A 17,413-nucleotide genomic window follows, 5' to 3' on the forward strand; every position below is an offset into this window, starting at 1 on the left:
GGGTGGGTAGGTGGGGGCTAGCATCTGGGGCAGGGGGGGGGTCTGGGCGCCCTCTCGGCTTGTTTTTGGAGGGAGAGAAGGGAGAGTGGCTGTGTGTTAGCGGAGGACAGTGCTGCTCGGCTCCCGTCCAGAAAAGGGTTAATTCCGCGCGCAGCTGCCCAGGAGGAGCCAAGCTGGGAGAAGCAGCCCGGGCGCTTGGCCCGCCCCTTCCTCATTGGCTCCCGGGCGCCGAGGTCCCCGGCCTGCGCGCCTTCCCATTGGGCAGGGGCTTTGCGGCTCTCTCCTGACAGGCGCGCACAGCCTGGCAGTGTCGTCGGGGGTGTTGGCGGGGGGGAGAAGAAAGTTCCCCAGAAGTTTGGATCAATCAGAGCGAGAGAAAGGGGGGGGAGAGAAAGGAAAGAATGAAGCGCAGCCTGCAAGCGCCGCGACTCTGAGCGGCGCCGGCAATCCGGGCGGTCGGTGGGTCGTCTGCGCTGCTCTGCGGATCCATGTAGCGTCCAGGCGGCCGCTGGGCGCTCTCACGTCGGGGCGGCCGCTCCGCTTGCCTCTTGCTGGGGCCCGGCCTCGTGAACCAGCCAGCTAGCCAGCGTCGCCCTACCTCCGGCCAGCGCTTGGGCAGCTGGCGGCGTGCCTGCCCCTCGGGCCGCGGGACTCGCCAGGCACGCACTCACTCCGTCGGGCGGCTAAAATGAGCGAGAGGAGACGCTCGGCAGTGGCCCTCAGCTCGCGAGCGCACGCCTTCTCGGTGGAGGCCCTCATCGGCTCGCACAAGAAGAGGAAGCTCCGTGACTGGGACGACAAAGGCCTGGATTTGTCCATGGACAGCCTCAGCCCCGACGGGCAGCTGCCGGATGCCGACGACCCCGCCCAGTGCCTGGACCTCAACGCCAACGGTGAGTGGCCTGGACAGGGTTGGATTTGGGGAGGGGGAGAAGGAAGGAAGTAAAGGGTTCGCGGACGCGCCTTGGGGCGGCTGGAGAGTCCTCTTGGCGCGTGGCAGCCGTGGCCAAATGCGAGGCCAGAGCCCGTCCAACACGACAAGCGTTCATTGTGGCCTGCGGAGGTTTGACCTTCCGCCGACAGGTGTTGCTGGAGGGGGCCCGGAATAATGGCCGGATTTTTGGAGGTCCCTGGTGGAAACCATTCAGGCTGCAGCCGGCGGAGACATCTTTCGGAAAGGTTAATTTAGCACAGCCTCCCCCGCAGGGCCGTCTCGTCCGACCCCCTGAAATGCAGGAATCGCCTCAATGTTGCTTGTGGTTTTTAATAGCCGTCGGGGAAACTGTATCTCTTGAACCCTGGCCCGGGCGTCCCCAGGGACTCGGCCTCGCCACCTCCTGCCTTGCCTTCCTCTTGCTGCCAGGCAGCCTCTTCGCCCCGCCGGGACAGGAATAGACCGGCTGATGGCTATTAATAGCCAAAGGCATCAAGGCAAGTCTCGCCTGGCATCGAAAGAGCGCCCCCCGAAGGGCCAAGCGGCGCTGGGTGGGCGACGCACGCTACATGCCAGCTCGCCACTGCCGGGCCTGGGAGAGATCTGGGAAAGGGGCGCCTCCATGCGCGCTCCTACCGCGAACACATCCCGGGATGGAGACTCGCCGAGCGCGGAGAAGTCCGGGAAAGTTCACTCAGGGAAGCAACAGGATCAGGCCTTGGGCCCACGGGCGGGAGCTGGGCTGCGGGTCTTGCGGGAAAGAGGCGCCGCGATTGGCAACCCAGCTTGGAGACTTTTTTTCGTTCAAGTGGCTCCTCTCCAGAGTCCTTGGCAGGCGAAGCCAGCGCGGAGCCCGGCAGCGAGGACGGACGGACCCGGGGTCTTGCGGGGCCAGAGCCCGTCCAACGGTCCCCACAAAGCTCCAAAGCGGGTTCGGTGTAGTGTTAGCAAAGACTCATCTACTACTTCACTTCACTTCGGTTCCTCTTCCTCATCCTGGTTTTTCAGGACGCATGTCATATATCTACTATATTTATTTATAGCTGTATCCATAGCTGTATTTGTGATCCGTATACATATGATCCTAAGCAGCCTTACTCAGAAGTAAGTCCCATGTAGTTCATGGGGACTTGCGTGTATGCGTAGGATCGCAGCCTCCACAAAGATTTACATGACATCCCTGGTGATCGTTTTGAATTTTCAGCTTTTTAACCGTTTCCCGTTTTAAGCAATGCTTCCTGTAAATTATATTGTTTCTTCCAATGACACTATTGCGGGAAAGGGTTTTAAAACGCCATTTGATGGAAATACGTCCCCCCCCCCCTGTTTGGCTGTATGTGTCAAATCACTTCAGGTATAATTCGAACGACGGTTGTTTAATTACTGTAAATATTATTATTTTTTAAAATGAGGACTTCAAAAGTAGGAAAGAGTTGAAAATCTGTAATTTTCCAAAACGTAATTTTTTCCTGTTGCAGTAAAAGCGAAATCCCTTTTCTTTGAGTTAAAACCTTAAGTCAGTTCGTCTGCCTAGGAGTATAAATATAGGACATAATTACCGGTGGATTGTTTAATGAAACTGCCTGATCGAAATCAGTCCCTTGCTGGCGAGCGCCCGCTTCAAAGTGCCATCGAGCCTCCAGCGGGGCTTAGATTTCCACGTAGCCAAGGATCGAAGTTTCTTGCAAGTCCTTTTCCCGCTTCACTTTCCCTCAATGCGATGATGATTTAAAAAACAAAACAAAATCCCTATTCTGAACTGTCCGCTGTAGCCGAAGCCCCGTCGCGGGACGGCGAGTCGCAACTCGCTGGGATTCGGCATGATTTTTGGGATTTTGCCGTCCAGTCTCGGAAAAGCGCAATTTCCTGGGACGTTTTCCAGCCACTTCTTCGAGCAGTCAGTAGAGCTTTGAGCAGGAGAACTGTCCGGTGAATCAGTCTCTGAAATATGATGGCTTTCAGTTCGATTTGCAGTCAGCGGGCCTTTTCTACTACTTTGCCTGACCGGTGAATTATTTTAACTCAGTAGGACAAGGCCCGTCTCCCAGCCCTGTTTCAGCCCTGCTGTGAATGGAACTTATTACTACTTATTACTTATTACTTCTACTTCAAGTGGGGTGATTTTTAAAAATAAATAAATTGGAGAGCTCGTCTTAATTACAAATGTCTTAATTATGCTCTGCCTCGGAAATAATTATAGAAATTAACGGCTGCGGGCGGGACAGCAACTTCCTTGCCCCTCGTTATAGCCTTCCAAGTCTCCTGGAAGGAACCGTCCGAAAGAGACCTTGCGAAGAAAGGGATTCCGGAGGTGAAAATTGATTTTCTGGAGGGGCCGCGAATCCGGGAATCCAGACTTGGGTTTCGAGAGTTCTTCCACAGAGTAAAGAATATACAGAGATCTATCTGGGGGATTCCTTCCCCGCCCCAACCCCCACCGCTTTACTCCCTCCACACCTCTTGTTCAACTGTTTGCAGTCCCGTAGAACCGTGATGTTTTTCAACTTAGCAGGACCGACGGAGATCCCTGCTCCACCCCAGCGGATTCATTTCGAAGGAATCCCCCGGGCTGAGGGTCGGAAAAGGAGAATTGCGAAGGGAAACGCGAGGTCGAGGCGAGGGGCTTTTGCGCAAAGCAACAAACCAGAACAGAAACAGGGACTACCTGCAGCAAGGAGATAATTGTTACCAAAAAAGAAAAAAATCACAAAAGGCAAATCAAATAAAAAAATTCCTTCAGTAGCACCTTAAAGACCAACTAAGTTTTTATTTTGGTATGAGCTTTCGTGTGCATGCACACTTCTTCAGACCTTCTGAAGAAGTGTGCATGCACACGAAAGCTCATACCAAAATAAAAACTTAGTTGGTCTTTAAGGTGCTACTGAAGGAATTTTTTTATTTTACTTCGACCCAGACCAACACGGCTACCTACCTGTAACCAAAAGGCAAATCGTTAGGGGAAAGAGCCCATTGCAACAGCCGCCTAGATCCCGAGATTATCGCGATCATTATTGACATTTTTTTTCTGACGCCAACAATGTGGGCGGCGGGAGGGAAGTGCAGTACTTGCTTACTTAAACCAAGAATGGGGTGTAATGGGGGGTGGGGAGCTCGCTTCAATAAAAAAAAAGCACAAGGCGAGACCTTGCTGTTGCTTTTTAACGAAACCCGCCCTATACACAAGAAGCGCGGCTGGTTTCCTGTTGTCTCTACGCAGCGGGCGGCCACGATCTGCGTTCTGCGCCAGGCCTCAAATTCAGGGTTCATTATATTTGCAGCCGGCAACCATAGTTAAAAGTTCTTAAAGAGCTTTAATGCTGTTGCCGAGCTACCCAACCGAAATGCGTCCTTGAAGAAATGTAAAACACGGCTCTAACTTCGCACATAGTCTTTTCTCCCGCTCCTCCCGCGTGCGCTTTTCACGCGACCCGTAAACCTGGCAAGTCCTCTATTTCCCGGTTCTTGCCGCTGCAAAACGCTTTACCTAAAAGGGCGAGTCCAGTTTGAAAGAAGTTTGGCTGGCTCCTCGGTTTGTCTGGGTTTCTGCCTAACCCAGTCTGCCAATTTCGCCCGGGTGAAAGCGACTAGTTTAGCTGAAGCAAAAACCCTTTCGGGTAGGATGCGCCATCAATCCGGAGGGCTCGGTTAGTCCGAGGCACAGCCATGAAAAAAGAGAAATTTGTTCTTGCTTCTCGGGGTCTTTTTCCTTAAAACAAACAAACAAACAAACAAACAAACAAACAAACAAACAAACAAACACTGGAGAGTCTGGAGGGATTTTTTTTAAAAAAAAATCGAGACATTTAAAAAGATTTCTTTCTGATGCGCCAAGCATCTCCCCAGTCGTTTTGTACACAGTCGACCCTGCAAGAAATGCCAGCAGAAACTAAGGATTCAGAAGTTTCTTCAGAAAACAAACAAACCTGGGAGCAAAACTATATATGATCTTGCGTGTGCTTCCTAGCATTTTTCGGGGGAATGATGATGGGAGGATGGGTACCGTTTTTCACAGCGATTCCACCTTCTATTAATCTCTCAGCCACCTATGTGATTGCGTGTTTCCCCCCAATGTGCTTACGACCGTCTCCTCCTCCTCCTCCTGCCCTCAGCGCCGCACATGTGTCCTAGGTGCAGAGATTTTTCACACATAGTTTATGCCCTCGACTGGTGTATGCAACGTTATCTGGGTGGGTTTGGGGACACCGATGTGGCACTGGCAGTAGAAAATTGAGTAGAACAGGGCGTCGTCGACCCCTTCTAAAAGTTGTCGCGCAGGGGGAAAACTTGTGAAAAGGAAGGAGACGTTCTTCCCAAGTCAGACTGGGATGGTGGGGCAAGTGGAGGAACAGTCCCCCTCCAGGGTCAGCCAGTGAGAGAGGATCTAGCCCGTTTGAATTGTGACAGCAGGAGGCGACTCCATACACACCTCGGGATCCTACCCCGTTCCCAGATTTTCTTCCTCCCGGAGGAACCTGCCCCTTAGTTTGGGATCGGCTCCGATGAATCTGTGGCAACACAGCCCAAACTACTACCCACTTAAGGTGAGCAATTTAGATGCAGTTACAGGTAGGTAGCCGTGTTGGTCTGCCGTAGTCGAAATAAAATAAAAAATTCCTTCCAGTAGCACCTAAGTTTGTCATTGGTATGAGCTTTCGTGTGCATGCACACTTCTTCAGATACTTAAGCTCATGCCAATAACAAACTTAGTTTGTCTCTAAGGTGCTACCGGAAGGAATTTTTTATTTTGTTTCAATTTAGATGCTTTTTAGTTGTGCAGTGCTAATCATAATTATTACGAAAGTTTCATTGAAATCAATGAGATTTTATTCCAGACGCATGCAAATTATCAGGCTTCTGGAATGGAAATTGGTGGGATTTCAAACGAATCCCCAAATGCTGTGTTTATTTTCATTAAGCTCAATGAAAGTATGGCTTTGTGCTTGGCCCGCTGTCTTGGAAGTATCCATCTCTGGATTATGTGCCCCTAAACACATTTAGGTCAGAGGCACAAAGCTTAAATCTAAGCATGTTTCCTTAACTGGGTGGATAGTTACCACTTCCTGTGCCAAGTAACTGTTTGCTAACCTGTTTCAGAGCCCAGCAAAAGTGCCAAAATTTGAGCAGAATTGTACTCCCACAACCTTCACCACGCTGTTTTGGACTAAACTCAGTTGGAGTTAGCTGGCTGTGCTCACCAGTTATATGTTGGGGGTTAAAGTTGCCAGCTAGGACGTATAGTTGATCCTATTCATATTTATGGTTATGTATCGGGTCCCCTTGTTTTTAGTGGGTCTTGCTTCCTAGTGCCTTTTCCTAGGATCACGTCTTAATCAGCCGCAGTCCAAGAAGCGTCAATTTATCTGGGTTGCAGAGCAGGCTGTGAGTTTGTTATATGCACAGCTGTCCATCATAAAATGTGGACTGTGTAAATGGTGCTGGTCGTCCCAGTGTGCATTAAAACAACCCCCCCTAGAGGTCAGGGCAAGGCAAACGGGAATATTTTCTCCCAATGTGGTTCCCTTTATCTGTTTTATGTTGATGATAACTCAGAAAGGGGGATTACATAAACCAGAGAACTACCAACTAGTCCATCTGTTTTTGTTAATATAGTTTTAGTGGTTGTACTTTTAGGTCCAATAATCAGAAAGAAGAGAAGAAAATTAAACTTCCTCTTCTTCTTTTTTGCCCAACAAAGGTTTTACTTATTTATTCATTGTGAGTTCACCTTATTTTTTGGTTTCTTTAATGTTCTACCTGCATTTCTCAACTTCATTGTGAACTTGTTTGGTGAAGAGGGCTTTGCTGTCTGTCTTATTGCTGGGCAGCATCTCTCTGTGGCATAATGGTTCTCCTCAGAGAGCTGTAGGTCAAGTTTAATTTTATAGTTTAACCGAAAGGTCATAATGATAAAATGTCAAACAAAGGAGGTATGGTTCAAATGAATGTGTCTGCAGTCTAGCAAGAATATGGAGGCTTTTTTGGCCTCAGTTTCTGAGCAGCCATCACAAATTTTGAGATTCGCTTTGTGGCACATTTCTCCTGATTTTATTTTATTTTTTATTTAAGAAAAACAAGCAATCTTTGTAAAAAATTTTTTAGCTAAGGTCTTCAGGTTCAATACAGATGGTGCAATGGAATACATAATGAAACACTGTTTAAATTTCATTGGCCCCACAGATGCAGCATAATAATAATAATAATAATAATAATTATACCCCGCCCATCTGGCTGGGTTTCCCCAGCCACTCTGGGCAGCTCCCAACAGAATATTAAAAACATAATAAAACATAAAATATTAAAAACTTCCCTAAACAGGGCTGCCTTCAGATGTCTTCTAAAAGTCATAGATGTTTATTTACTTAACATCTGATGGGAAGGTGTTCCGCAGGGCGGGTGCCACTACTGAGAAGGCCTTCTGCCTGCTTCCCTGTAACCTCACTTCTCACAGTGAGGGAATTGCCAGAAGGTCCTCGGAGCTGGACCTCAGTGAATGATGGGGGGTGGAGATGCTCCTTTAGGTATATGTTGTTCAACTGGAATTTTCAAAGAACAGCGATCAGGATATTGTGAAGACATTACTTGGGGCCTGAATGGTGCCTGAATTGGTCCCTGAAGCCAGTGGAGGTTGGTCCACTATGGTGAATGGGGCACTGTGCAGCCAATCTTCAGCCAGCCCTCACCTAACTGGCCTAGAGAGCATGGCCTTCTCACCAGCCTCCTCCTGCTTAGTCTCAGTGTTGCCCTCAGCAGGAAAGAGACAGGAGTCAAAGCTAGAACTAGGTGGCTCTGCCTCTCATTGGCGGAGCTGGCTCTTGCCTTTGGCTCTTGCGCCATCTACTGCTGACACCCCTGTCTTCTGCCCTATCAGTCCCAATGGACACCAGCCCACCACAGCTGGAAGCAAAGCAACAATAGCACCCCTCTCCTCAAGGCGAGGTGCAATATACCCAAGGCTAACCAAGGTATTCTGGACCTGAGTCAAGAAAGTTCCACAAATACCTCTCTGCCATTCTAGCAGTAAAAATACAATAATAATAAAAATAAGTATTGAACAACTTGCTGCTGTTGTGCTTTGAATTTCTTGGGAAAAGCGAAACAACAACAACAACAACAACAACAACAACAACGTCTCCACCCCCATGGTCATCAGCTGTGTCTGAGGCTTTCTAGTGGTAGGGTCAATCTAAGATAGCAAATTAATTAAGGGACTCAGTAGGTAAAGAATGAGACTCTTATATTTGAGCCCTATGCTGGACAAATGAATGAATGAATTGGTTTATTTCAGTCACTGACCTGATTGTACGCTGAGCAAAAGATTCCTGCATTGCAGAGGGTTTGACTAAATGACCCTCGTAGTCCCTTCCAACCCTGCAATTCTATGATTTTATGAAAATAACTTTCTAAAGCATGACTAGGTTATGTAGGTTGAGGGTATAGTGAAAGTGCTGTGGTTTGACTTGACTCCATATCTAAACTAGGGAGAAAAGGCTTTAATCTCTTATGTAACCAATGTTTTGATTGATCTAGGCTTCAGTATCTTAAATTCTGGGGATTAATGCCCAGTGTCCCTAATTTTAATGCCCCCTTTCCCTGTTTGACTTTCCAGTAACTGCTGCTAATATCACTGCCTCGTTCCAGAAAAGTTTAAAATAACATATAGGCCTACAGAAGGACCTAAAAGCGCAGCATTTTATCGGCATAACTTTCACTTCTGCTCCAATACATGCTGTGGGTGTTCCAGGCAAAGTTGTTAGGAATTTATTTAGTGAGATTTCCAGCCGTTTGGTCTCAATCAAACCCCAAGCCACAGCATCGTAATTGGGGGGAAGAAACCTCTGGTTTGAGCACTCTCGGGGATGGGAGAATGAGACCACTCCCTTTCCTGTGCCAAACCCCAGAATAGCTTGTGAAGACTGAGTAGCTTTTAGCTTAGCTCGCATCAGTGCTCCTGTTTCTGCAGATGTCACCCTCGAATCGCCGAAGCGACAAACTTGCCCAACGATTTGATCATCTAGCGCCCATGTGTGACATGCAGTCCAATCCTGAAAACCAGCCAGTTTTATTTCATTAATATATGTAGGAACGATTTTAGGATCGTGTTGGCAAACCACACAAAAGCACAATTAATAGTATTGCACTGCCAGGCCATGCAATGCATTAATATAAAAGTACAGGTTTCTGGAAAGAGGTTGAAGGGACATAGCAGGGCAGGAGGTCATGACAGATCCAGGGAGAGCTGAGTGGGACCTGTCAGATCTGGAAGAAACGGGTTTGAGCAAGGGAAGCAGGACAGAACCAGAGGGGTTATGCCCAAGTCAGAGGGAGAACAATGGAAAGGTGGTAAGGTTCTGGAAAAACACCAAGAGTCACGAGATGGAGAGGAGAGGGATGTTTAAGGAATAGGCATGTGACAGGGAGAGGTCTGAGGAGTATGCGAGGACCAGGCACTTCCTCTATGGCGGAGGTTTAGGGTGTTGGCAGGATGTGACATACCCAGGAACACCACCTCTCTTGGAGTTGTCCAGCTGTCATTGGATGAAGGTTGTGGTGCCTGTTAATCATTAACTTTGTGACTAATTCTTAATAAAAGGGAGCTCCCGCCTCATTTTGGGGGCCGCCTTCCGCAATTTCATCTTGTCACCGTGGTTGCGTTGTTATTGCTAGTGTAGCACCCACTGCTACAAATATATTCGTCAAATATATATTTAATGAATATATAACTGCTCTCTCTGTTAGATTGCCCCCCCCCTCGACCTTTTCAAAAGCCTTCTCGGCCCTGTGTGGGAGTTGTAATATAAAAGTGTGTGTGTGTGTGCTTGTGTGTAACCCTAGACGACTGTCTAAGCAATCCTCATAATACTACAAGATGTGCCCAAATTAATCTCTCTTGCTCTTCAGCCTGACACCTCAGCTTCAGCAGCTGTGGGAGGGATATTTATAAAGTTGAGTGCCATTCTGTTTGGCCTCTGACTCTTCCCCCCTGATCCGAAGCCGGAGGCTGTTTGAGGCATAGCAGGTGCTTACTAGGGTGGCTGCCTAACAGTGCTCAGAGCCTATTTGTCTGTTTGTTTATTGCTCCCATGGGAAAGGGAAACAAGGAAGGATCTCGGGCACATTCGATCTGGGAAGTCAAGTTGCCCTCAGCACAGTTCTCCCCCCTTCCCTTCCCCGCTCGCTCCATTGCACACCGATACCCATTTTGGGAGGGTGTAGAGGAATCGGTGCTGAAAGCACTAATTCAATCAATCAGCAGATTAGCCAATTAATTCATGAACAGCACATCAAGGTTGACAGATTTTAACTGGACTGTCTCCCGTGATTATTAGTTAGCGCTGATGACATTATAAAGAATCTATTTGACTTTCTTGGTCTCAAGTACCGGTACGTTTGGCTGATTTTTCCCAAAGGTGTGTTTTTTTGGTAAACATTAAACTTATTGGGAGATTGTAATAATCATTTATTAGGCTTTAAATGCTGAAGTTGTATTAGACGCTTAATATGAATTTAATATCCTCATGTGCATTGAGATGCACATCTAGTTAAATGATCTGCCCAAAGTAGATCTGATTCACATAACTTTGGCGGCTGCTTATTTTGAACAGGTTTGCTTTTTAAAATTATTTTTTCGGTGACCCATTCTGGAAATAAACCCAAGGAAGGCTGAGCGAGTTAGCTTTTTATTTTCTAAAGAAACATTTAATACTCTGGGAGATACAAGGAGCTTTGTTCGGGGTTTGTACAACCGCCACACAGCTGAACATGTATGTGTAGTATCAAAATAAGAATCTGGAAAATAAGAATCGGACCATAAAGACATATAGGAGTTTAAAATATTGCTGCGGTCAGACCTCTCTTTGTATGAAGAGGTGTGTGAGTGAGTCTATGAGTATGATAGAAACTCAGTACAAATGGCTGCCCAAACAAGCAGAAGTCTAGGTTGGAAAGTGAGATGTGCTGATAAAATTGCACTGATGATCCAACTACCAAAATTAAAATGATTTTTAGGAAAATGTGGTTGTTTTTAAGGGACGGGTGAGTAACTGGAATGTTTAGGTAACTCACTTGCAAATAAAAGGGAGATGGAAAACAGAAAGAAACATGTACTGTACTTAGTTTTCTGTGCACAGAGAATCAGGGAAAGGAGATCCTTTGCCCCCAGTAATTTCCTGAAGGCAGAGTTACGGTTGTGTGAAAGAGGGGAGGAGATAGTGAGAACAACTGAAGCAACTCCTGCACCTCACTTATATGCCAGACCTTTTGCTTATGTCAGTGATGGGCAACCTTTTGAGCTTGGTGTGTCAAAATTTGCCAAAAAACCGAGCATAACTCGGGTGGTGTGTCGCTTCGAGAAAAAACCATAATTTCACGATATTTATAGTTTAAATAACAAAAATGTATAATTGTAATATATAACTGTATTTAATAAACCAAAAACTAATTATTTAACCAAACCAAACAAAAAACCCCTTATTTATCACAAAGTACCCAGAGTTGTTGAGCTTTTTGGGGGGAGCTGCTGACCAAAGTTTTGGAGGTTTTTTGGGGGTGCAAAAGTTGCTTTGCTTTTTTGGGGGGGGAATGCCCCAAAGCTGCTGTGCATTTTTTGGGGAAAGAGAACAGAAATAAATAAAGAATAATACCTTCGCTGGAACTAACACGCAGCACCGACATAGTCTGCCGAAGCGCCAAAAGCCCCCAGCACAGAACGGGTTAAAAAACGAACGCTGTTACACCCAATCATCGTCTGCCAAAGCGCCAGAAAAACAGCACAGAAAGAGTTAAAAAACCAATCTCTGGCTACCAGCAGCAACAACAACAACAACAAAGAAGGATCCGGGTTTTAACAGTGGGGACAAGCTGTAGCTAGCAGGTGAATCAGGATGTTTGCAGGATGAAAAAGAAGATCAAAGAGAGGAAGGTGGCAGCATGACTTGGCCTTTTACCAGGTCTAGAAAGGTCACGCCCACCCATTAGTCACATGCAAGGAAGGATGCTCCAGGCCAGGAGGAACAGGAAGTTTCGACTGGCTAGACCAACATCCCCTGCACGGCCACTCTAGCAAAACAAGGAATGCTGTACAGTGGTACCTCTACTTACAAATAACTCTACTTACAATTTTTTCTACTTACAAATGGAGCTCCGTCTGCCATCTTGGATGCGGTTTAGATAGGATTTTTTCTACTTACGAATTTTTAGATAGGGTTGCTTCAACTTACAATTTTTTTCTCCCAATGCATTCCTATGGGATTCGACTTACAAATTTTTTCGACCTACAAATGTGCCTTCGGAACGCATTAAATTCGTAAGTAGAGGTACCACTGTACTTGACTGCTCCCAGTGGATTACACCCTACAGTTCATTTCACTCATAACTCTGGCTTTTCATACCGACAGATGTGCCTGAAATAACAAATATAATGATGCAATAATAGTGCCTGTTGATGCTCTTAGAGTCTTTGGTAAACCTTCATATCCTAAGAAATAGGCAAATGCCCTTGCTTTCCCCAGTTCTGTAAACGGGGAGAGCCCCTGTTCAGTGTAATCATATATCAAAATACTCTTATTTTTCAGATACTTTTAAGAATGTTATTTCCCTGTAATTTCATGATCAGAATAATATTGTTACACAAATACTGTAAATGTAAAGCCCAATCCAAGCTACACATGCTGAAACTATTGCTTTCAGGGGTCAGGGGTCCCTTTACCTTTACCATTAATATAGATATATTTAAAAGGCTACCCTATAACTTTTAAATTGCTTAGCAGAATTCAGGCACAGTTTCTTTTCCTGAGGGAGTGAAGACTGCCAGGTTTCGGACAGATATCTACAGAGGGTTATGTGCAAGGGGGAGTCCTTAAAGTTCGTTTGGGGAAAAAGGAATTTGTTTTCCCCACTTTGGGAGGGGGAATTTGTATTTAAAGATCTACATCAGGAATGGTGGGGGGGGGCAGGAGAAATAAATAGCTACACTGGGAACAAGGAGGAGGAAATCAAATCAATCTTACCCCATAGTTGAAGAGGGAATCAAAGGCCATCTCAGGGGAGATAGGGGCCTGGCTTTGAATAATGCCGGGTGGGGACAGACCCCAGAGGGCAACCCCTGCCATTCCCTCCCTAAGGTGGAAGAGACCAGCAATGCCTCATATTTGCCGAGAGGCCACTGTAGAGGCAGCAAGGACGGGCGATTGCCAAGGAGGCAGCAGCCCTTGTGGATCCTGCTGCCCGAGGCAATCGCCTCACCTTGCCTCATGGGTGAACCGGCCCTCCACAAACTGATGTTCCTTCTGCATCCCTCCCAAAAGCAGAATGATTAGAAGCAGAAAGTGGAGTCCTGATAAAATTATTCTCTGCTTGAAAACTCAAGCTCTTAGCCACAAAACTGCACCCCTTACTTTCCGTTCCCCCTCTCCTGTCATTCTACTAATATGTGGATCTTGGTGTGTGTATCAGTTTTCACAGACTCACTGTCTGTGTTTCAGAGTCCCTCTAAATCTGTCCCAAAGTTCCAGAAACAGCCCAATTAGCCCTGGAATCCTTTGAAAAACATTAATATCAGATTGCACAAATCCTGTATCTTTTCGTTGTGGCACACTTTGGTTTGGGGTTTGTCCTAAGTGCAAGCACACCTCTAATTAATATGTGATCAACTATGTGATTACGAAGCCCAACAATCAACAGTATGTTTCATATGCTTATTTCTCATGCAAAACTGCCCAAGAAGCAACCAAGTGTCATTTAAAGGATCTGAACACATTAACACCAATGCTCTGGGCATGATCCCCAGCTGAGTTCTCATGCACAAGTCCCACTGAAATTAATAAAGGTTGTGGAAAAGAACAGTGATGTTCTTAGTGTAAGCTCTGCTCATTTTAATGTGAGATGCTTAATGTGAAAATGCCAGGAGAGTGTGCCTTTTGCAACTTCAGCTTCCCGTAATAGTTCCATTTCCTATTTGCTACTGATATTTTCAAAGTTCATTTATTCAGTAACATTAGTCAATGTATTTTCTTTTAAAATCAGCCAGGCCCTTCCAGACTTCTAAAATATATTTGTGCTCTCTAAAGGCTTGCCATTAATCTGATCTATTCTTGTTCATTAACCCAACGCAGGCATGTCCAAAGTCCGTTTTGGGGGCCTAATCCAGCCTGGCGGTTGATTTAATCCGGCCCCCGTTGCATTATATGTGCTGGGGGGGAAATCCTAAAAAAAAAAAGCCCAGCAACTTCAATCCAAAAAAAAAGCTCAACAACTTTGGGGTAAAATTGTAATAAAACCCCAACAACTTTGGGCTAAAATTGTAATTGCCCTCACACATATTCACTTCATCAAATCTGGCCCTCTTTGAAAAAAGTTTGGGCACCCCTGAAAATGCATTTGAACCTGGTTAGACTATCAAATAGGGAAAAGTCTGCCCGTTGGAAATTAAAATGAAACCTCAGCTCTCGGAGACTACATTGTATATATGGAAGCAAACATTTTCTGCAGCAAATAATACCAGCCGACATCCCATGGTTATTGAAAGGACTGTCAACACCAACTACAGAAAGTATTTCCCTAAATGTTAACTAACTAAGGACACAAGCAAATCATTTTCTGTCCCATTGAAATAACTGGAAATGAAAAGTATTTGATTTTGGCCAAATTATCCCCTAAGTATTAATTTGTTTATGGCTTGTGTGCCCTGTCCTTCTTCTAAGGAACTGAGGGCGACACAGATAGCTTTTTCTTCCTGCTTGATTTTCACAGCAACCCACAGAGGTAGATCAGGCAGAGACTGTAGCTGTTACAAAATTACATGGCAGATAAACACATCTGGAGCTGCCCAGATGTGAATCAGTATAGCAGCCTAGGCATGCGCCCCGGATTTCGTCAGGTTCATTCAACTTTGACCTCTGAGTCTTGAGAATGGAGGAAGCGTGGGGAGGGGGGTGGGTTTTTGTTGTGTGTCTCCAGAAGAGATCTGCATTTCATCGTACTGGAGAATCCTCACTTCTAGGCCTCTGAAATTCCTTTTATACTGTAGGAGACCTAGGCAGAGTCTGCACATGTAGCAGAATGAGGTGTGAAGCAGGTGAGAACGTGGTTGTAAAATGCTTCTAGCAACACCACCCAGAGGGGCGCCACTTTCCCTGCTTAAAAAAACTATAGGTAAAGGTAAAGGGACCCTTGAACATTAGATCCAGTCTAGACGACTCTGGGGTTTGCGGCGCTCATCTCGCTTTATTGGCCGAGGGAACCGACGTACAGCTTCCGGGTCATGTGGCCAGCATGAGTAAGCCGCTTCTGGCGAACCAGAGCAGCACATGGAAATGCCGTTTACCTTCCTATTTATCTACTTGCACTTTGACGTGCTTTCGAACAGCTAGGTTAGCAAGAGCAGGGACCGAACAATGGAGGCTCACCTCCATCGCAGGGATTTGAACCGCCAACCTTCTGATCGGCAAGCCCTAAGCTCTGTGGTAGTGCTACCCGTGTCCCACAAAAAAACTAAACAAAACTATAGTGATAATACACTGGCGTAGCCCAGGATTTTGCCTGCTAAATACCAGGTTTCTATTTGCAGCGAGGTTTTTATTTTTTTAACGTAGTGAAGCATTAAAAATTGTGATCCATCCCTTTCCACCTGCAGTCCATTCTTCTGTTACCTCATTCTGTTGTAGATTTTTGGATTGCCATAAGGATGCAAGTAATAAGTGTTTTTTTGGTGGAAGAATTCTACAAATGCACTCAAGGCTGCAAGAGGTGTCAACTGATGTCTTCATTTAGAAAGATTACATGCATTTTAAATACACCCCCCCCCGGTTTCCGCACAATATTATTTTATTACATCTGTAGGAGCAGGAAGAAGTGGGATTCAGAAGACATTCCGGTCTGGACTGGGATTTCTAAGCAAATCCAAAGAGGTTTGATTACAAGCAAAAGTCAAAGATTGACTTACAAATCATCTATCACAGCTCCCTTTCCCCACTTGGGCCTGAGTTATTATATCAAATATCAACACAACTTGGCCTCTTCGAGAAGCGGCACCCGGCCCTATTCATATCTGTCTTTGGGCGAAACTGATGTTTTTTTCAGATGGAAAAGCTGGGAGGGAGAAAAGGAGGGGACAGCCTCAAAAAACGCCAGAAAATGCTTTATTACTTTGCAGCCTGTTCCTGCAGCCCCCTAAAGCACTGGTTTGAGTGAGTAAGGATTTATTGCATTAGGAGTTTGAAGAGTTTGGCTCTTTAGGATTTATATTTTAGTCTTTAGGATAGTAACATTTCTCTGTCCCCATCTTATGTTTACTGGTTTCTGTTCTGCATTAGAAAGTTTACGCTGCTTGATTGTATTTATATTTCTAGGGGTTTGAAGCAGCTTCACTGTAAAACCATTACCACTACAGTGGTACCTCTACTTACAAATAACTCTACTTACAAATTTTTCTACTTACAAATGGAGCTCCGTCTGCCATCTTGGATGCAGTTTAGATAGGATTTTTTCTACTTACAAATTTTTAGATGGGGTTGCTTCGACTTACAATTTTTTTTCTCCCAATGCATTCCTATGGGATTCGACTTACAAATTTTTTCGACTTACAAATGTGTGTTTGGAACGCATTAAATTCGTAAGTAGAGGTACCACTGTACTTGTTTTCAGTTGCAAGTTTTCCAGTATAGACCTGCTTCCATAGGTTACTGTAGCATTTGTGCTAGGTTCTCTAATAAACTGTAAAAGATACAGATTAAGATGAATTTAAGTCAATTCCCCCCCCCCATTTTGTCTGTGTATAGGTGCTCTTGTGCTGGAATATATCAAACTATACCAATGAAGTTTTTCTAATGCTAGCAAATATTTTGGAAGTTGCCATGGTGCAAAGGAATGGACAGGTTCCATTAGTATCCAAAATGGATTAAAAATAATAATACTAATACTAATGACACATCTGTAATGCAGACATGTTGTATTTACAAGTGTTTTGTTTTTAGTGCAGATTGCATTCTGGAGTTTACTTTTTAATGTAAGTCAGATAAGTACACCGCTTGAGAACTTGAATTTGTGATTTGAATTGGATCATGAATTCTTGTCGTTTCTTGACCCCACTCAAATGGCTGCAGAGAGAATATGGCTTTTGGACTGCTATCCATAATCAAACAATACACGCTTTTACAGAATAATAAAACATATGGTAGTCAACAAACTGGCACATTAAATATGTAAATCATGTTGTATCTATATTCCTTGGGCCCTAGCAATTAAAGTACATGTATTTATGTTAAGTCAATTCACATGATTAAAAAAAAATCAGTTCCAAGGGTTGTTTCCAGCTTAGGCTCCATCCACACTTTACATTTAAACAAATTATCATGACTTTCTCCAAAGATTCCTGGGAATTGTAGTTTGTCAAGGACACTGAGAGCTGTTTGGAGACCCCTATTTCCCTCACAGAACTACAGATCCCAGATTTACCTGGGAACAAGGATTGACGGTAGTTCTTGG

General features: G+C 45.3%; 1 protein-coding gene across 1 annotated transcript in view; it reads left to right on the plus strand.

Annotated features, from left to right (window-relative positions):
* The first annotated feature begins 386 nt into the window (after positions 1-386).
* The window catches only part of TBX15 (T-box transcription factor 15), a 109,620-nt gene continuing 92,593 nt past the window's right edge, over positions 387-17,413 (plus strand). The window contains exon 1 of the mRNA XM_035141024.2: positions 387-893. Within this exon, the coding sequence (XP_034996915.2) occupies positions 689-893 (205 nt within the window). The 5' untranslated portion in view covers positions 387-688. The remainder of the gene's footprint in view (positions 894-17,413) is intronic.

The sequence above is a fragment of the Zootoca vivipara genome, chromosome 16 (assembly GCF_963506605.1).
Source record: "Zootoca vivipara chromosome 16, rZooViv1.1, whole genome shotgun sequence".
In the NCBI taxonomy this organism is placed as follows: Eukaryota; Metazoa; Chordata; class Lepidosauria; order Squamata; family Lacertidae; genus Zootoca; species Zootoca vivipara.